At 41.3% G+C, this 22,305-nt stretch overlaps 1 protein-coding gene across 2 annotated transcripts in view; it reads left to right on the top strand.

Annotated features, from left to right (window-relative positions):
- Positions 1-22,305, top strand: part of TMEM241 (transmembrane protein 241) — a 218,584-nt gene that overhangs the window by 143,623 nt on the left and 52,656 nt on the right. The window contains exon 14 of one of the 2 annotated variants that reach the window (XM_073631475.1): positions 9,066-9,508. The exons of the other annotated variant lie outside the window; for it this stretch is intronic. Within the exon in view, the coding sequence (XP_073487576.1) occupies positions 9,066-9,122 (57 nt within the window). The 3' untranslated portion in view covers positions 9,123-9,508. Of the gene's footprint in view, positions 1-9,065; positions 9,509-22,305 lie in introns of those variants that run through there. 2 annotated transcript variants of the gene reach the window in all.

The raw sequence follows: 22,305 nt of genomic DNA, 5'->3' as shown, positions 1-22,305 counted from the left end.
TTGACTTGGCAATATTTGCCCACTCTGCAAAAAACACTCCAAATCTGTCAGATTGCGTACAGCCCTCTACAGATCACCCCACAGATTTTCAATCAGATTCAGGTCTGGGCTCTGGCTGGACCATTCCAAATCTTTAATCTTCTTCTGGTAAAGCCATTCCTTTGTTGATTTGGATGTATGCTTTGGGTCGTTGTCCTGCTGAAAGATGAAGTTCCTCTTCATGTTCAGCTTTCTAGCAGCAGCCTGAAGGTTTTGTGCCAATATTGACTGGTATTTGGAACTGTTCAGAATTCCCTTTACCTTGACTAATGCCCCTGTTTCAGCTGAAGAAAAACAGCCTCAAAGCATGATGCTACCACCGCCATGCTTCACTATGGGTATGGTATTCTTTTGGTGATGTGCAGTCTTGTTTTTGTGCCAAACATATCTTTTGGAATTATGGCCAAAAAATCAACCTTGGTTTCATCAGACAATAACACATTGGTATATTCAATGCCTTGGAAATTCTTTTGTACCCTTCTCCTGACTGATACCTTTTAACAATAAGATCCCTCTAATCCTTTGGAAGCTCTCTGCGGACCATGGCTTTTGCTGTAGGATACGACTAAGAAAAGTTTATAGGTCACATTTTTTTACATTACAGATATCTGACATTTTAACAGGGGTGTGTAGACTTTTTATATCCACTGTATGTGTTTTGTCATTTTTGGTCTTCTAATGTGTGTATATATTGCACTGCTCTGTGTAACATCTTTTTGTGTACAGTTGCAAAGGGTCAGCAAGTTGGATTCTGAGTGCATGCATTGCTTGTGTTCGTTTTGGGAGGAATGACCTGTTTAAATTTTCCAGTGATGCACAAGTATGAGAACAATGTGGTTTTGGGCTTACTCAGAGTATGTCTTTCCGCTCCCTTTGTTTTTATATTGACATACAGACTCCTGTGGAGCCATGTACTTCATTAGTTCAGTGCTTTGGGGGCATGAGAGAAGACGGACTTGTAAGCTGAGTGTAGATTTACTGTGTGTTAATGGTTTTCTGTAGGAAGTCGTATCCCACTAACATTGTTACCACAAAGTATACACCATTGTTAACAGGGAAGTGCCTATTTTAAAAATCTTTGTTTTCCATTTGAATGGATTTGTGGCATAATATCAGATATTCTTACAAAAGAAAGAGAATGCCCTAGTTGATTTTAATTTTAGCCTATAAAAGATCTGTATTTCTTCTGGGGGCAGGAAACAGATTCATAATGTTAAATTACTCCTATACAGATAATTTATTACCACTGATAACGTCATTTAACCAAGTTTGGACTTTGGTCAGGATGCCAATGGTGTACACACAATTAGATGCCCTTGGCACAGCTGTGTTCTATAGAAAAGATTTTCTCTTGGGTTGGTATTTTGTGGCTGGTGGTCTTTTATTCCCACAGGTAAGAGAGATCTTATGTGTAACACACACATGTTCACATGTATGCTAGCATGCTATGAATGACTGAATTGATTGCCCAGCAGTTGTTTTTTTCCGAACAGCTAGCCAATGTTTTTATGTATCCCTTTGGTCTACGCAATGGTGAAACTGGAAGGTATACCGATGGTAAACAGTGAAGATCTAGAAGGAATGTTCTATAGTGCAGTAAACCAGGCATGAGAAGATATTGGCTGTACAGGATTCCAGGGATGGGTCTTGGATAGGAGGTATGTGTCCCCATTGTTTGGATTGTAATTCCTTAAGGGGGATAATAAGAATCAGTTGGAGTACCCAGGGATTCTCATCCACCCAGGGTGGGGGGTTCCAGGTTGATCTGGCAGAGACGGAAAACTGATTTTACAGTTTTCTCAGTATTATTAAGTCCTGATATGGGACCCAAAGTCCAGAGAACTTGGGTAGGAAAAGGCCTCCAACCCTGACTACGGGTATAATGGTACTGTAAAAGTTAACCTGTCTGCCAGAAAGGGCTAAAAAGGGTAGGAAGCAGGCAGCAGGTGTCCATGGGTGTCCATGAGGTGTGGTGTGGAACAGGACACAGTTGTGAAAAGGCTGTGGGCTATTTATCTGCTGGGCTGGGACAGGTTTATGCTGGCGGTGAGTTGAATCTTTGTGCTGTAAAAGTAGTTTCTGAACTATTTTTGTTTGGTTTATACTGAAGTAAGGCTACTTTCACACTGTAGCCGTGACCACGTTGGCGGTAAAGTGCCGCTCATTTTAGCGGCGCTTTTTGGCTGCTAGTCGGGCGATTTTTAACCCCCGCTAGTGGCCGAAGAATAGGTTAAAAGCGCCTGTGTTGCGGCGTTTCTGAAGCACGTTTCAGGCGCTTCGGAAGTGCTGCCCATTCATTCCAATGGGCAGGGGCGGTTTAGGAGTGCTGTATTCACCGCTCCCAAACCACCCCAAAGATGCTACTTGCAGGACTTTTTTTTTTTTTCCCATCCCGCAAGCCCACCTCCCCAGTGGGCTCTATTTTTAGCGCTAAAACGCCTGAAAACTGCCTTCAGTGTGAAAGGGGTCTAAAGCTATTTTTGTTTGCCCGTTATGAGGAAATATAAACCGTTTGCTTTCACAAAGATGACTGATCTGGACCCCCAAATATCACATGACTAATAACAGGATTCAGTGTAAACTGTGTCCAGTTAGGCTCGGTTCACACATGGGCGGCACGACTTGCAGGTCGCCTCAGCGAGGCGACCTGCAAACGACTGCGGGGCGACTTGCGAGACGACTTCTGCATAGAAGTCTATGCAAGTCGCCCCAAGTCGCCCCCAAAGTAATACAGGAACCTTTTTCTAAGTCGGAGCGACTTGCGTCGCTCCAATTAGAACGGTTCCATAGCACAGAACGGGAGGCGACTTGTCAGGCGACTAGGTCGCCTGACAAGTCGCCCCAGTGTGAACCGAGCCTGAGGGTTCTCTGCTTGGGACTGTTCAACATATATAATTGACTGTAAAAGCCAGCATTGTGAAGTTCTATAGCAGCTGGTAATGACATCTGACCATGTTATGTGTTTGTTGTAATACATTTAGGGCAAAGGAACAATGGTTTTCTTAAGAGCCCACTAAGAAACCTGACTATTTATTTTGTCCTGGTGCCCCCAGCTGCTCTATTTACTTAGAACTGAGAATTAAAAAACCTGTCTCGGCTCAACCAGCCCAAAAGCATAAAAATAGAAATAGCCCACTGCATGTATCAAAGATGGCAAACAATTTTACTAGATAAACCACAAATGTATGTTTAAAACAATAACGAGCAGACGCAAACAAACACTAATAAAAACAAGCCAAGTCCACCTCTTGCAGACCCATGAATAATACCAAGATAACAGCAGCATTTCGCAATTGTACAAAAATAATAAATCTAGTGTTGAGGGTTATACCCTTCAGCCCACAAAACCTCTTAAGAATGAATAGCTTGTGCGCCAATGGAGGCCAAGGTATATAAAAACTGTAAATGCTCATGGAGTACAATGTGCATACATATCCCCAATGTCCATTTGCTGCATAGTTGGATCCAATAGTGATAAGGGTTACTGGCCACATATACACAAATTTTGCTGGCAATGTCCTGATGGTGTTTGGACAACCCAAGAAGGGGAAAACTTTTCCAATGGTCTAGAGCAGTGGTCATCATCCCTGTCCTCAGGGCCCACTAACAGGCCAGGTTTTCAAGATAACTGAAATAAATCACAGGTGATATAATTTTCTGCTCAGTGATTGCAGTATTCTAGTCTGCATCTCCCCAAGGTAATACATAAGGCCTGGCCTGTTAGTGGGCCCTGAGGACAGGGTTGATGACCACTGGTCTAGAGGAGGTATGTCAAACAGGATGGTTGTGTATGGACTGCACTTGATTGGGCCTCTGACGCAGCTGGCGGTTACTGGCAAAACCGGTCAGGCCTTGCCACAGTCTTATCCTCATGACCCTGTTGACCTTGTGACGGCACCCGCTTGTTTGAATGCACCCTGCAATGGAATACCAATTGCTGCACCATCAAGGAGTTGGCCATATTTCTGCATCTGATAAGTATACCTTACACCCCAAGAACTTGGGAACTACGCAATATTTTATATACAACCATATGGTCCTTGGGGGGATCAGGACTATCAGTTTGCTTTTTTCAGCCATATGCTACAATGTAAGGGAGGCCATACAGGAGCGGATATGCCACTGAGTGTCTTTAGTGGCTCTATATTGTGTGTACGCAACCATCCTGTTTGACATTGTGAAAGGTTGCGCTGTCTCATGAAAAAAAGAAAAAAACTCTTTTCAAAAAATATAGCAAACACAGTGTATCAACTAGTGATAAATAAAGAGTTCAATAAACAAGTGTCCACATCAAAAATTATTTCATTAGTATTCCACCAACTGGATGTGCTCTCCACCGTTCCCAGTGATAATAAAGTATAACAATCCAAACGAAAATGTAATCGGCCTCTTACCAACTTTCGATTATCTCTAAATTATAAGAGATCAGCAAATGCATGAGGTAAGAAAATGCCCGACCACATCCTCTGCGTGTCTCCCGACCTCCAACATGGATGGATGGATCCAAATGCTCCAGGCTCAGCATCCCAACACCTCTCACTCTGAACTCTGGCTCCACACTGAAAGTATATTCCATCCATCCATCCATCTTGGAGGTCGGAAGACACACACAGGATGTGGCCAGGCATCGGACATTTTCTTACTTCATGCGTCTTTTATAATTTAGAGATCATCGGAAGTTGATAAGAGGCCAGTTTAATTTTCATTTGGATTGTTTTACTTTATTATCACTGGGAACGGTGGATAGCACATCCAATTGGTGGAATACCAATGGAATAATTTTATACATGGACACTTGTTTATTGAACTCTTTTTTTTATCACTAGTTGATACACTGTGTGTGCTGTATTTTTTGAAGAGGTTTTTTCTTTTTTTAGGAGACAGTGCAACCTTTTACATTTTCAATTTTTTTCCATCATCTACTTGTATCCAAGGAGTGGTAAAAGTGCAGCAGTCTACACTGATTATTAGCGCAAGCATTTCACACACATTTCTATCCTGTTTGACATACCTCTTCTAGACCATTGGAAACGTTTTCCCCTTTTTGGGTTGTCCAAACACCATTAGGACATTGTCAACACAATTTGTGTATATGTGGCCAGTAACCCTTATCACTATTGGATCCAACGATGCAGCAGGGGGGATTTGCACATTTTACTCCATGAGCATTGACGTTTTTTTTTTTTATATATATATCTTGGCCTCCATAGGTGCACAAGCTATTCATTCAGATTTTGTGGATTGAAGGGTATAACCCTCAACACTATTTCAGGCACTTATATAGCGCCGTCAATATACGCAGCGCTTTACATATACATTGTACATTCACATCAGTCCCTACCCTCAAGGAGCTTACAATCTAAGGCTAGATTTATTATTATTGTACAATTGCCACATGCTGCTTTTATCTTGGTCTTATTCATGGGTCTGCAAGAGGTGGACTTGGCTTGTTTTTATTAGTGTTTGTGTCTGTTCGTCATTGTTTTAAACATACATTTGTGGTTTATCTAATAAAATTATTTGCTATCTTTGATGAATGCAGTGGGCTATTTATATTTTATGCTTTTGGGCTGGTTGAGCCGAGACAGGTTTTTTATTCAATATGCATTTACCGAAGGCTCCCACTCCATTCATTTCCCCCCTTACTTGAGTTAGACAAATCGCAATAATTCAACTAAGTTTGTTTTCTTTTGAACTTTTTTTGATCATTATAATTTTATGTTAGGCATTACCTTGAGGGCCCTTTCATTTTGTAGTATTTGCTCTATTTACTTGCTAAGGCCAAATGAAAAATCTGGTACCTCTGTGTATGGCGAAGCTTGTGATTCTCTAATCTTGCTCCCATGATGTAGCACTGGGAGCCAGTCCATAGGCCTGAGTGCACTCACGTGGGGGCACACCGAGGGAACACTAGAAAGACAAAACCAAACCAACTTAGTGCTTACATGGGGCTTCTTTGCTTGGCTATTTTGCGCAAATTGAAGGTAAGTATTGTGTTGGTGAGGCATAAGGATAAAGGAACCATTAAACCCAGATTTAGTCACAACCAACCCTCTCTACAGCAAAAATATCCCTGCAGCTACTCCAATATGCAGAAATTGACCTTTACACTGTCTGGCCTGTTCGCTGATGCAGTGTTCCTTGATCCAGGTGCTATTTGTGTCCTATAAAAGCTATTAGTCCTGGTCTAGGCCTACAGAATAATGACTTTTCCTCATCTTTAGCTAGTACCAGTACTAGGCATGCCCATTTTCCGCAGGCTTTAACAAACCACTGAAAGCAAATTACACTGCCCCTTGACAGGTCAGACAATATAAACTTCAAATGATGTACATCAGGGGTATGTGGTATTAAGGGGTATATGATATTGTCTACTAGATCTGAAGTCATTTATTGCATGTATTAGAAACATATTGCTAAAGCACGTCTTTGCAACACAGTTAATTAGCAACTGTCTGCATACTTGCATGTTTTGATGTGTTCATCCATATATTATATATTACTATATACATACAATGGGGACGGAAGGTATTCAGACCCCCTTAAATTTTTCACTCTGTTATATTGCAGCCATTTGCTAAAATCATTTAAGTTCATTTTTTTCCTCATTAATGTACACACAGCACCCCATATTGACAGAAAAACACAGAATTGTTGAAATTTTTGCAGATTTATTGAAAAAGAAAAACTGAAATATCACATGGTCCTAAGTATTCAGATCTTTTGCTCAGTATTTAGTAGAAGCACCCTTTTGATCTAATACAACCATGAGTCTTTTTGGGAAAGATGCAACAAGTTTTTCACACCTGGATTTGGGGATCCTCTTCCATTCCTCCTTGCAGATCCTCTCCAGTTCTGTCAGGTTGGATGGTAAACGTTGGTGGACAGCCATTTTTAGGTCTCTCCAGAGATGCTCAATTGGGTTTAAGTCAGGGCTCTGGCTGGGCCATTCAAGAACAGACACGGAGTTGTTGTAAAGCCACTCTTTCGTTATTTTAGCTGTGTGCTTAGGGTCATTGTCTTGTTGGAAGGTAAACCTTTGACCCAGTCTGAGGTCCTGAGCACTCTGGAGAAGGTTTTCGTCCAGGATATCCCTGTACTTGGCCGCATTCATCTTTCCCTCGATTGCAACCAGTCGTCCCTGCAGCTGAAAAACACCCCCACAGCATGATGCTGCCACCACCATGCTTCACTGTCGGGACTGTATTGGACAGGTGATGAGCAGTGCCTGTTTTTCTCCACACATACCGCTTAGAATTAAGGTCAAAAGTTCTATCTTGGTCTCATCAGACCAGAGAATCTTATTTCTCACCATCTTGGAGTCCTTCAGGAGCAAACTCCATGCGGGCTTTCATGTGTCTTGCACTGAGGAGAGGCTTCTGTCGGGCCACTCTGCCATAAAGCCCCAACTGGTGGAGGGCTGCAGTGATGGTTGACTTTCTACAACTTTCTCCCATCTCCCGACTGCATCTCTGGAGCTCAACCACCGTGATCTTTGGGTTCTTCTTTACCTCTCCCACCAAGGCTCTTCTCCCCCGATAGCTCAGTTTGGCCGGACGGCCAGCTCTAGGAAGGGTTCTGGTCGTCCCAAACGTCTTCCATTTAAGTATTATGGAGGCCACTGTGCTCTTAGGAACCTTAAGTTCAGCAGAATTTTTTTTTGTAACCTTGGCCAGATCTGTGCCTTGCCACAATTCTGTCTCTGAGCTCTTATTTATATATATATATATATATATATTATATATAAGAGCTCAGAGACATATATATATATATATATATATATACACACCTGTCTTATATATAGACAGGTGTGTGGCTTTCCTAATCAAGTCCAATCAGTATAATCAAACACAGCTGGACTCATATGAAGGTGTAGAACCATCTCAAGGATGATCAGAAGAAATGGACAGCACCTGAGTTAAATATGAGTGTCACAGCAAAGGGTCTGAATACTTAGGGCCATGTGATATCTCAATTGTTCTTTTTTAATAAATCTGCAAAAGTGTCAACAGTTCTGTGTTTTTTTGTCCATATGGGGTGCTGTGTGTGTGTGTGTGTATATTAATGAGGAAAAAAATGAACTTAAATGATTTTAGCAAATGGCTGCAATTTAACAAAGAGTGACAAATTTAAGGGGGTCTAAATACTTTCCTTCCCCACTGTATATCAATTCAGGTAAGTGCAAGAAGCTATGACAATTTACAGAGCAACCTATTACTGATTTCTTTTACTATAAGGAAAAAAAACAACTTTAGTGGACCTGTTTCCAATCTCAGTGGGTCTCACTTGCCATAGGCTACCTGTGAAAAATTATAGTAAGTTGACAGTTTGTGTTGGGAAATGTATTCTGCATACGGTCATGGTTAGATGGAAGGTGAGTAGTAATACATTAAAGTATACCAAACCTGAAAACTGTGTATTCCTTTAAAGTCAAGCATAGTCTGTGCATCACTTGACTTTTTTAAGCTGTAAGCAGCCGGGCACTCAACTCAAGACGTTATTTCACCCACGCTGAGATTTTCGTCAGCTCGCTCCCTTAGATTATTGTATGGATAAAACGCCTTTTTAAGTCATTTTTTTTTATGGTATCTTACAACCTGCTGGCTTCTGATCTCCGTACACATAACCTCTCTTTCCTACACAAATTGGAACACTTGCTTAAAATTTCCTTCTCTCCATTGCAAAAAGACTGCATTTTGCTCTTTTCCCGTAAGGCCTCCTTAGCCAACAACTGCCAACAAACTGGTTACAAAATGATGACTTGTTGGTATAACCTCCAAAGTCTTGCATTAAATTGAATCAACAGTGTTTCCTTTGTGTTGGAGGTGTAACCAGCAAGTTGGGACACTACTACACATCTTTTGGTCTTTCCCTAAAATATCTAAAATATGCGACTTCTGGATGCAAGTTACTGATACCATTTATAGGGTGATGAATGTGTCTCTTGCAAATGACCCTGCAGCCTGCCTGTGTCACTCCAATGTCATTTAAGCGATTTACATACTCTCTCCTCAAACCCTCCTTAGTTCGGCCAAAGCTTTCGTCCCTGTTATGTGGAAGTAACCTTCTCCACCAACAATTGAGCAATGGCTGGACCGAGCATCCTATTTCTAGTTGGAGCAACTTATGGCCGACTTCAAGGACCAAACTGTGAAACACTTCCATGTTTGGACACCCTGATGGTGTCACATTAGACCACAAAGAGGTTCTTTGGAGCGGCGAGTCCCCCGTTCACAACAGCCACCCTTTTAAAAATAAAAAAGCTCATCTTTTCTCTGCTGAGCCCATTTTTAACTATTTCTAAGAAAACAGAAAATGAGGGGTGGAACGACAGAACTTTGCAATATCTTAACCTACCACTAGAGGTTTATAGCCAGCCTTTACAGACTCTGTACATCTACTACAATCCTAATTGATGTATTGTGATGGCTAATTCTTTCTAACTGTTTGTACTTGTAATAGGATTGCTATACTGTCTGTTCCAATTTTTTGGAGTTTGAAATAAAGAATTTATAAAGTCAAGCATAGTGTATTTTCAATGAGTTATTCTTTTCACGTTTGGCTGAAAGGATTTTTTTTTAAAGGGTTACATTTGTGCTTGCTTCCTTTCTATTCTATGATGGTGTTTCATTTATAAATTTGAATATTCTCCTTGCATCTTTCTGTATGTTAGACAATGCAGTTGTCATCTTTGCTAAATAACTTCTGAGAAGAAATCATTTTACAGTGGGGACGGAAAGTATTCAGACCCCCTTAAATTTTTCACTCTTTGTTATGTCGCAGCCATTTGCTAAAATCATTTAAGTTAATTTTTTTCCTCATTAATGTACACACAGCACCCCATATTGACAGAAAAACACAGAATTGGTGACATGTTTGCTGATTTATTAAAAAAGAAAAACTGAAATATCACATGGTCCTAAGTATTCAGACCCTTTGCTGTGACGCTCATATATTTAACTCAGGTGCTGTCCATTTCTTCTGATCATCCTTGAGATGGTTCTACACCTTCATTTGAGTCCAGCTGTGTTTGATTATACTGATTGGACTTGATTAGGAAAGCCACATACCTGTCTATATAAGGCCTTACAGCTCACAGTGCATGTCAGAGCAAATGAGAATAGTGAGGTCAAAGGAACTGCCTGAGGAGCTCAGAGACAGAATTGTGGCAAGGCACAGATCTGGCCAAGGTTAAAAAAAAATTCTGCTGCACTTAAGATTCCTAAGAGCACAGTGGCCTCCATAATCCTTAAATGGACGTTTGGGACGACCAGAACCCTTCCTAGAGCTGGCCATCCGGCCAAACTGAGCTATCGGGGGAGAAGAGCCTTGGTGAGAGAGGTAAAGAAGAACCCAAAGATCACCATGGCTGAGCTCCAGAGATGCAGTCGGGAGATGGGAGAAAGTTGTAGAAAGTCAACCATCACTGCAGCCCCCCACCAGTTGGGGCTTTATGGCAGAGTGGCCTGACGGAAGCCTCTCCTCAGTGCAAGACACATGAAAGCCCGCATGGAGTTTGCTAAAGAAAACACCTGAAGGACTCCAAGATGATGAAAAATAAGATTCTCCGGTCTGATGAGACCAGAGAATTTTTTTTTTTTTTGTAAAAAAAAAAAAAAAAAAGCCAATATACTGCCCAGCATTTTCATGTATAATATAAAGTTTATATGAAAAAAAGTTTTATAACTATACGTAGTATTTAAAATTTACATCATAACATTACCATGTCTAAAAATGGTAGACTATAATTTCCTTTTTAAATCAAAGTAGTCAACAGTTGACATGAGAAACTGACAATTTGACAAATGAGCAAAGTAATCATGTGTGTTGTCACCGGTAATTTCCATTTTAAACATGATTTATTTGTGCAATAATAACTGTGGGTTTATCGCTAATTATACAAATGAGAAAGGCTGCCTACAGATTATTATCTCCATACATTATGATGGCAGCACACAGACAGAAGGAAAGCATTAATGTGATAGGCATATATTCTTGTAAGCTCATCTCTTCCACAGTGCCTACTATACATGCTTATTTGGAATTTTTGATGTGATCTCTTTCCAGGTATGACTGCCGGATTACAAACAAGATAGATTCTGTAGGTTTTTTCTTAAGCAGAATTTGTGTGTAAGTTGTACATTTAAATTTTTAAGTGCAACTCCAGCCACAAAAAATATTTTTAAGTTTTTTGGAAGACAGGTGTAAATGGACAGTGAAGTTTACTCCACACCACCCTTAGGCCGGTTTCACACCAGGGTGGTGCGTGCGTCAGCGGTAAAACGCTGCTATTTTTAGAGGTGCTTTACCGTCGTTTTAGCTGCGCTATTCACCCGCTAGCGGGGGGGGTTTTACCCCCTCGCTAGCAGCCGAAAATAGGGTTAAAACCACCTGCAAAGCGCCGCTGCAGCAGTATAGCCGCGCTGCCCCATTGATTTCAATGGGCAGGAGCAGTGAAGGAGCGGTGTATACACCGCTCCTTAACCACTCCAAAGATGCTGCTAGCAGGACTTTTTTCAGCGTCCTGCTAGCGCACCGCTCCAGTGTGTAAGCCCTCGGGCTTTCACATTGGAGAGACAGCAGCGGCTGTTTCAGGTCGGTTTGCAGGCGCTATTTTTAGCGCAATAGCGCCTGCAAAAGGACCCAGTGTGAAAGGGGTCATAGAGCAGAGCAGGCTCTCGCCGTGTCTGCTTTGCAGAAACTGAATGAACACAACTGCTTCAATCAGCAGAGGATCAGCTCACAGATCCCTTGCTGATCAGAATGGAATCTGCACAGTGTGAAAGGGGCCTTACATTTCTATTGTTGCTTCCTGGTTTCCTAGACCAAAATAATGTTGGCGGCAAGGGGTTAATGGCAACTATTCTGGGCACATTTAGGGCCCTTTCACACTGGGGAGGTTTTCAGGCGGTATTGCGTTAATAATAGCGCCTGCAAACGACCCGAAAGTGCCGCTGCTTTGTCTCCAGTGTGAAAGCCCCGAGGGCTTTCACACTTGAGCGGTGCGCTAGCAGGACGGGAAAACAAGTCCTGCTAGCAGCATCTTCGAAGCGGTGAAGGAGTGTATACCGCTCCTGCCCATTGAATTCAATGGGACAGCGCGGCTATACCGCCGGCAAAGCGCCTCTGCAGAGGCGCTTTTTCGGTGGTTTTTAACCCTTAAAACCGCCCCGCTAGCGGTCGAATACCGATGGTAAAGCGCTGCTTACAATAGCAGCACTTTACCGCCGACGCCGCCCCAGTGTGAAAGGGCTCTTATATTTTCCATATGACATCCGGGCCTAATCAGTAATCCTTTAAAGGCCCCGCTAAGTAAAGTTTATGATGCTTCTAACTTTGTCTGCTATGTCTCAAATGTGTCTGTAGCTGGCTTGAGCTTACTTGCTTAAAGCGGAACTATACTCACCTTTGCTCCAGCGATGCAACGTCCTGGAGCTTCTCGCTGGCTGCTGACCTCTTTGAGCAGCGGGCTTCCAGGTATAAAGCACCAACTGCTTTCATTGGCCAGGCTGATATAACGTCAATCCACGCATGCACAGGAGTTCAATTGGCTTCGGCATTGCAGTTTTACTGTACAGGGGGGACAGGCAGGTAGGCAAGTTTAATGCAGAAGAGACAAAGCATGTCTCTTCTACATTAAAATTCCTGTCTGTTCGCCCATTTTTATAATTTGCATAAAGTTCCACTTTTAGCACTGACATGGAATTTAAACGTGGCCAGTTTTGTTGCAAACATGCACAGTTTTGGGGATAATTAGGGTTCTCGTTACATAGTTTGGGGTTTGTCAGACCTTTTAATATCGTCAGTCTTTGTCTTCACTGGGGAGATTTTACCTCACCACCTGTACAAATGGCATCCGTCTATGGGACAGAAAGTGGAGGGAAAGGTAAACCTTACAGGGATACAGACAGTTATAAAAATCTGATGTAACCTAAAAACCACAGATGGCTGTCAGCGTCTACTGGGGTCATTTTCTCTGATATCCTGTTCCAGGTGAACAGAAAGTGAGGAGAAATGTATTAAACATGGACATTATCAGTAACAATCTTGAAGAATCTCATACACTTCCCACTCCAATCTAAAACCGGAAAAAAAATATTTGTTTAAACTTTTACTTGCACAAAAGTAGTAGAAGTAGAACTAGTAGAAGTAGTAAGAGCATTACTTAGAACCTTTAATAAAAACAGCCAAGTTCAGCTTTAAATGGGGCAGGGCAAAAATCACTTGCTAGCTCTGTTGAATAATTACAGCAAATATCACAGCTTGGTTAAATATTTTAGTACTGACTTGGGATCACAAGTTGGGCTGAATGGATTGGGGCTAAATGCTGACATATGAGCCGTTTTAATATTTCACAATTCTAACATTACAGCATTACATATTAGGCTGTTGGCAGGCCCAGAGCAAATGCCCTTTTAGCTGCTTTATTAAAAGAGCCCTGAATACAACGTTTTTTAATTGTTCTCTTATGAGCAAACAGTTCCTTGTATGAATCCCGTTTCAGCCAACACTGACTTCTGTGTTGTAAATTTTATAGGAAAAAGCCTTTTCGCATGGGCTAATCTATTATATTTGCAATGAATTCTCATTCTAGAGGCACACATTCTGAGCTCGTGGGACATTAAAAAAAAAAAAATTTGGATAGAGGTTAGGTTTTTAGTTTTTATACAATTTATTTTATTTGACATTTTAAGCCACACAAAACAATATAAAGAAGGAAAACGGAAGGGAGAATTCACCTCAAGAACAAACACTGATATTAGTAGCGCGTCAGTACACCATAACCATTACGAGCCTAAATCTGTCCTAGATTTTCGATCTAAGTGGACATTCCCCTCAAACTTTGGGCTGAAGGGGAAAGGGCTCGCATAATAAATCGGTGAAAAAAAACCTCACTGTATCTTAAGCGCTCAAAAAATGAGCATATAAAATATGAAAAATATACAAGTATAGCTAAGGACTCTATGAATCGGTAGACACAAACACACCTGGTTCATTGGCTGATTGGGTAGGACTAAACTAGGAACATTAATTTTATTTCTATATCTGGTTCTGAACCTGATTCAGGTTCCCGGTTCATTTGGACAAGTTGCCCAAATGCAGGGTCTGCCAAGGTTAGCAAAGCAATATCTAGACTAGAGGAAACTGGGGTCTGTCCAGACGTATGACTCTGCCATGAGGCCCAGATTGAGTTAAAGCGCTCACAAGTTCCCTTGCAAGTGGCCACCTATTCCTCTGCTACCATTATCTCCATCACCTTCCCAAGACAGTCCTGCTCGCGTGGAACTCGCTGGCTTTGTGGCATAAGGCGCTTTGCGGCTTTGAAAAGGTGAGGGAGAGCACTGCGTTTTATAGTGAGAGTGGGGGGTGAGGGATGTGAAGCAAAAAAGTGCTTCTAGGAAAAAGGTACGTCAGTACCAAGACTATCCGATATGCGCCTGCGGACAGCAGACCAAAAGGGTAATAATAACGGACAGTCCCTCCAAATATGGCGTGTTCCCTTATGCCTGCACCCCTCCAGCGCAAGTCAGAGACTGAGGTAAATTCTAGCAAGGGACGTGGGCACACTGTACCACCATGACAGCAGCTTATAGTTTTTTTTTCTTGCATTTTAGAATCCACTGAGCTAGAATGTGTGAGGCGGTACAAGTGGTGCAATTGCTCCTCGGCAAACTCACACTGGAGATCACGCTCCCAGGTTTTTAGTTTTAAATAGAGTGGGGAAGAGTTGTTTCTGTCTTTACCCCATTGGGAGATTTTCCCGCACTTTTCTGCTCCTGCCCTACAACAAATACAAGTTGCAGTTGTTGCAGAAGCCTGAAAGCAAAGACAGCAATAAAATCCTTGTCAGATGTTCTAACCTTTCCTACCTTTACTAATAATGTTTGTTTTTCTGTATCCCTGCTGAATAGATTTGCCTCCATATCCTGCCCTGACAGGAAATGAGGGGAGACTCCCTAATAGCAATAAAAAAACAGACAGAGTATGTAACCTGCCCTGCTCAATAAAACGATTAAAAAACACACTGCAGCAGGCAGGGTTTCTGTCCCTACTTCTAATGCATATTCCATGGCTGTAATGAGTTTGAAATGTAGCAGGTTATGGCAGGGTCTTTTAACAGATTTATGCCTGGGAAGATCAATTTAATAAAAATTCATTGTGTCTAAGCTGATGTTGAACTTGTTTCAGAGAATGTGTTGGCATCATGCTTGCTTCACAAGGCCAAAGATGTCTTTTCTAAAAAAATGGCCATTTTTATTAGCTTTATATTTGTGACAAAGGAGGGGGCCTCATACAGGGTGTCCTTTATCTTTTTGCTGTGCAGTAGATACTGTAGCCGTCAGATTCCATTAAGTGATTCTGGTGAAATCTTTACAAATACGATCTAAATTAATAAGTATGATCTCTCTCTGCAGATGCATAGTTTTTATTTTTAGATGATTCTTTCAGAGGTGAAGCCCACCTTATATACAAACCTGGAACCTATTTAGTTTTAAGCATTAAAGCGGTTGTGTACCCTAATTTGTAATTTTTACCTACAGGTAAGCCTATAATAAGGCTTACCTGTAGGTAAAATTAATAACTCCTATACCTGTATGGCTTAGGAGATATTCCCTTTGCATGCAGCCGCTGATGTCAGCGGCGCATGCGCTCTGAATGCCCGGCTGAAGACTCTGCCTTGCTGGGAAGAAGACTCCCGCGTGATGCCATTGCGGCTTCACCACTCAGAAGCGCCAGAGCCGCGAACCCGGAAGAAACACCAAGGGCAAGATGTCAGTTCCCTCAGCGTGGATGGGGCTGCGATACGGGGACCTCGTTCTAAGGTAAGTGTTTCAAATGCTGTGCATACTAGCTCATTGTGCCTTTGCCTTGCAGGGTTTACAACAAGCAAAAATCAATCTCGATGCAGATTTTGGACACATTTTCCAGAAACCCTTATATTGATGCACTTAAAGTAGTTCTCTCAGGGAAGAAAATAATGTCTCATGACCTGCCACCCCCTCCCCTTTAGGCCTCATGTACACTGCTGCTGATAAAGGGACCTTTAGGAGCAGTTGGGCATTTTTTTCAGCTGCCCCTGAACTCTCCTCTGTTATCTTATCACTACATGTACACAGGGTCGTTTATAGTAGTTTCTAGGGAGTTGAGTTTAGAAGCATTTTTTGGAACGCAAAAAAATGGGTTCAGATGGATGTTCAGAGACATTTAAAACGCCAAATGCTTGTAAACTCGCGTTTAGCAGCATTTCGTTTACAGACGTTTTTCATTTTAACAAAAAAATACATAAAAACGCGCTTTTACATATGCTTCTAGATGCACACGCGGCATGTAAACGCAGCATGAATGGGCATTTTTAGGCACTGGTTTCTAGCTGTCAAGTTACATCGTTCAGGAGAGGTTAAACAACGTCACGTGTACATGAAGCCAAAACGCCCACAGGTTTTACATTTTGCAAATGATACATAAATATATATTTTTTTGTTCTAAAGTTGACCATGCACTATACAATCTGATTGTACAATCCCCTTTAGAACTACCATCAACTATGTAATGCGGAGGCCTGTCTGATTTAAAGCTAATAAAATCGATTGTTAAAGCCTAACTCTGGGCAAAAAATTTTTTCCCTTTAGTAGTCGGGCTGTGCCTGCGCTACAAGAGTTCACTGGTCGTTTTGTCCAGGGCGAGAGTAGGAAGTCTATACTCACCCATTCCACTGGCGAACATGATCCAGTGGTGGACTCCTCCTGACGTCCTCATGTCCAGAGCAGGGCTTTTGGATTGATTACGTCAGGAACAGTCCACCACGCAAAACTGCTAGATCACAGGGGCACAGAAGCTACAGGGACCAGTCTTGTGCGGGGAGGATCGGGTAAGTATATCGTCCTTCTCCAATCCCCTAGACAAAAACGAGCAATTAACCTTTGCAGTGTGGGCACAGGTTTTTTTTTTTTTTTTTTTAAATAACAAACGTGTTATACTTACTTGCTCTATGAAGTTGGTTTTGCACAGAGCAGCCTAGATCCTCCACTTCTTGGGTCCCTCTTCGGTGCTCCTGGCTCCTCCCTCGGGTTTAGTGCCCCCCCACAGAAAGCAGCTTGCTATGGGGGCACGCAAGCTGAGTCACAGCTCCCTGTGCCTATTCAGACACGGAGCCGTGACCCGGCCCCACCCTGCCCCCTCTCTCTCCCGACTGGCTGAATGATTTTGTTTGACAGTAGCGGGAGCCAATTGTGCCACCCTGCTGTCTCAGCCGATGAGGAGGGGAGTCCCGGGCAGCTTAGTCACTCCTGCAACATAGCTGAATAAAGACTGGCTTAGGTAAGTATGAAGGGGGCTGCTGCACACAGGTTTTTTTAATCTTAATGCAAAAAATGCATTAAGATTAAAAAACCTTCTGCCTTTACAATCCCTTTAAGAAAACGCTAACTGTGATCATCTCTAATAGCCAACAGTAATAATCTCTGATGCATATGGATCCAAATGGGTATTTAATTTCTATCCAATCACTTTAACAATGATGTCCTTCATTATTCTACTACCCAAATACAAGAACAGTAAGACATCCCCACCGATACCACCTTTTCAGCTATTCAGCCATAGAACAGTGCTATTACATTGAATATCTTTAGGTTACTTCCTACCATATAAGTACCTTTACAAAATACAGCTTCAATTCCTCAAACTGGCTAAACTGTATAGTACAATAATTTCTTGTTGTGACAGCTGAAAAGATCTTTCTTCACACTTTAGTATCAGATTTATCAATTGTGGTAAACTGAAGAGGATCTGGACCTGATTTATGAGTGTGAATTAAGTAAATCTGTGCAGATTTCAAATAAGCACTCATGACCAGAAGAAGTTCTGCACATGATTGGGTGTGTTGGGTGTTCCCACAGGTGCATTGTTTCAGCTCACTGCACACTTCAGTATATTTGGGCCTTAGGCTTTATGCACGAATGCATGAACACTGTTCAGGTTATTTGGGTGTTACAGTACATAGGCAGATCTGTGTGCAATGGTACACTTCAATATCCAGAAAGGGGTTTGTTGAGGAAGATCCTAATGCAATCACTAAATTGATGTCATTTCAGAAGTTTTTAATCTTTTTAAAGCTGAAACTTTCATTTAACCCCTTCACTCCTAAGGGTAAAACAAATCTAAATGTCTAAGCACAATTTTGAAACTTTGACATGTGTTAGTAAAACTGTACATATCATTACAACTACTTTGTGCATCCAGGTGGATTATAATGCGTTTTTTTCGGAATAAATTGGGCTTTCTTTTGGTGGTAAATGGTAATGGATATCTCCTAATTATTATTATTTTCTATATTATCAAAGGAAAACTGGCCCAAAGTAGTAAAAAAAAAAAAAAATCTTTTTTTTTTGTTAAATTTAGCTGTGGATTTCTTGCTGCTACCAGAACCTTCAACCAAAGAACAACCCAAATTAAATTCTCCTGCTCCTGATGATCGCAGCAATACCACATATATGTATGTTGTTGTTTCTACCCATAGCACAGCCCAAAAACAATAGTGCCCATTTTGTTTTGTTTTTTTATCCTACCTAAAACGCCTAAATACTGACCCTAACCTTGACCCAAACTCAAAGAGCCCTTTCACACTGGAGCCCCTCATGCATCCATGGTAAAGCGGTGCTTTTGCTCTGCATTTTCGCCCGCTAGCGGGACGCTTTTAACCCCTAAAAAGGTTGCGGCGCTGCTCATTCATTGCAATGGGCAGGAGAATTTTGGGAGCGCTGTATACAGTGCTCCCAAACCACCCCAAAGATGCTGCTTGCAGGACTTTTTCTAACGTCCCGCAAGAGCACCGCCCGGGTGTGAAAGCACCCATTGCAATGAATGGAAGGCAGTTTTCAGGCACTATTTCTAGCGCTAAAACACCTGAAAACTGCCTCGGTGTGAAAGGGGTCTAACCCTGGCATTGACCTAGATCAAACCTTGATCTAGGTATTTTTTTATTGTATTTTTTTATTACTATTTATTTTTACACACACTTTTCTCTGCATGGAGAGAGGGAGAGAGATATGAAGGCTCTCCGTGAGACCCGCGCTCCCAGCACAGAGGGGGATATTAAAATATGCGGCCCCACGAAAAAAAACCCAGTCCAGTGGGGCCGCAAATTTTCGTACAGTCGACGTGGACAGGTTCAAATACCCAGTGATCCTGCCATGTTCAGGCATTTTCTGTTTTGGGCAGACCTCTAACTCTGTTTTGCCTCTATGTTGACACCCTGTCACATGCTCCCCCTTAATAAGACTACAAGGACTCCCATTACAAAGGCATGGTCCATCATGGTGCTCTTGAGGAAGCAGGCCCGAGCAATGATATGTAACAATTGGAGCAAGTACATATAGACAGGAAATGACCAAAGCTCACTTAAAACAAATCCTCCAGGTCCTAAATTATTTACCTTTTTTTTTTTTTTTTTTTTTTCCTTAGATAAAGTCTCCATAGAAATGAGAGATGTCCACAAAAGCTATATTGAATAATAACAATATATCGATTGGTTTCTCTGCCTACTCCCTATGAGAATATTATATTTTAAAGTACTGTATATCCATTGGATCTAATATCTTTATAAGGAGTAGGTAGAGTAATCAATTCATATTTTATTATTTATAGACAGGAAGTGACTGGAACAGGATGGAGGAGATCAGTGCCACTGAGATGCCAAAATGAAGAAAAAGTTAAAACCTTTTTTAGAAAAAAAAAAAAAAACATGACATTTAGTATTTAGTGCTTTAGGAAAAAAACATGGCGTTTATTGCCCTTGCAAACTAAATGTCACCCAGTTTAGAATAGGGGATGTCCCAATTATTTCCAAAATGATTTGTCTGTTGTAACACAACAGCCGTTGGATCCACATTAGAACACATAGGTGTGTGTGTGTATGTGTGTAATATATACATACACAGTATATCGGTAGTACACAGGATCAGGTTGCAACATTGTAACTAGTAGTATCCAATGATAAGTAGCTTGCACAACAATCTTTAAAAAAAAAAAAACTGTGCTTTGGTGAACAACAATGATGAATCCACAGCGACTTTATAGCTGAGTAGCAAGCAAGGAAGAGCACCTACCGGTCAGTTTTCTTATTTTGATCTAGTACTTCCACATTTTGATGCACTTTGCAGTAGCCACAGTCCCATGTCAATTAAATCCTGATCTGGAGATACAGATTTAAAAAAAAAAGAAACAGAACACAGAGACAGTCAAGGCCTTAGCCATCGGCACACTGAGAGCACACAGTAAAGAGAAGTGATAATGCTGTCAAAAACCCCAGAGAAGCAGCTCTGCTGGTGACGTTACCACTCAGGCAGTACTACTTCTGATGGATTTCAGTGGAATTGTTACTCTTTCTGAAGATGGACCATAGGTGTGTAGCGCTTACAGTGATGCTAAACTCTGGTTTAAAAAAATAAATAAATAACCTTCTGTTGCTCTCAGCCACCTCCAAATTGTCAAATTCCTTTTTTTTTTCTGCTGTGATCTGAATTCCTGTTAAAAGGTGGATATGTTTATTCTTTATGGTCCCAATATAGGAAGGTAGCCACCCTGTTGCTTTTTCTCGGGATAGACTGTGGACCATTGACTGCTATGGGATATGGGCAAGCAAAATGTCTTTCCTCAGCAAAAATTAACGCAAACAGTCCATAATTCTGGTGTCTTGAAAACAAAACAGTGGTTCACCAACCACTAACTGGTGCTCATTTTGTTTTGTGTTTGTTTTTTTTTTGTTTTTTTTGAGCAACCAAATTCAAGCTAACAAAATCTACCATCATCAAATGTATTTTGCTCTTGTATTAATGTCAGTCCTTTTTTTATTGCAGTGCTAATGTTACTGGAATCTGGGTACCCACAGAATGTTACCAAATGATATGTTTTGGTGTGCTCTGTAAACTTTGCTATTTATATGTAAACTCTCTGTGTATTTCTTATTATCAGGATATAAAATGTATATGCTATGATTATGCAATCCCTACATTTAATAAAACAAAATAGAAAAAAAAAACCTGCCCAACATCTATTGTGTGTGCACAGGAAACCCACATTAGTTCTCCCTTTTCCAGACATTTGGATTTCTAGCTGAGTCAGTAGAAGTTGCTTTGTGTTGTTGTTGTGCAGGCTTGCTCTGGTTAGTCATAGGAAGGGGAAGTGTGTTTCTTGGCCATTATCTTACAGAGGTGCTGCCACATGCTTTCACTTGGCTGCCTCGCTCATGTTGCCTTCACTCAATGTCTGAATTAGTCTGGGTGGAGTTATTTAATATCATACATGATTTAACAAATGTTCTACCAAAGCTCAAAGTCTGCTTACTTCTGCTCCCTCTGCCTTCATAGTTAACCTATTCAGTTCCACCAAGCTTTTGTAATTGTGTCTAGACAGGGCTATGAAAATAGTCGTCAGAGATCACTGTAATGGAATCCATATACATAAAGATATTTCTAGCCTGAAAGAGGACCAGTCACATTTTAATATTCATAGTTAGAGGTATGTTATACAACTTATTTAAATGCTTTATTTGCCAAACATTGCTGTTTGCCATAGAAACAAATGGCCATGCTCTTGGCTGAGAGTCCTAGAGACTTTCCTATGTACCTCTGTTTAACATTAGCCTTAAATCAACCCAAAACCCAAAATATATCTTTCTGTTTACCAATCCTTAAATGTTTTGTCTGCATTCATTTTCTTTATTTTTTTATTTTTTCCCCTTTTATTTTCACCTGGTGATCCTACCAGTAACACACTTCCTGTCTGTCTCCTCCTTCTTCGATGGAGGGGCAAAGAAGACTCCTTTTGGACAGTAGCATTGTAATTGTGGGGGTTGGGTAGTCTTATGCGGGTACACACTATTGTTGCTCGTTCCGCAGAAGCCGGTCATGAGACCAGCTTCTGTTGGGTGAGGAGCTGTACACACGGGCCAAAAATCATCCAGTTCCTGCAGAACCGACCATTTTGTGTACCCGGCCTTTAGATACACCAGCGAATCTAGATGGACTTAAGTTTAATGGCAAACTCCAGCTAATGCTTGTTAGCTAGTTACAATTTTTTTTTTCCCTTTTGGGACAAAGATTTACATGAATGAAAGCAGACTATTGTAACCACCCCTGTCAGTGTTAAATAGTTTGTCTCAACACTCTTAAGCTGGCCATACATTAGTAAAATTTTTGTATAAAAATGTTAATTTTAAGAATTTTTACTAGATTTTATAACCATTATTGGGGTCAAATTAACATTCGT

The sequence above is a fragment of the Aquarana catesbeiana genome, linkage group LG05, assembly GCF_042186555.1.
Source record: "Aquarana catesbeiana isolate 2022-GZ linkage group LG05, ASM4218655v1, whole genome shotgun sequence".
NCBI classification, from domain to species: domain Eukaryota; kingdom Metazoa; phylum Chordata; class Amphibia; order Anura; family Ranidae; genus Aquarana; species Aquarana catesbeiana.
The sequence above is the reverse complement of the archived record's forward strand: the minus strand, read 5'-3'. Positions and strand labels throughout refer to the sequence as shown.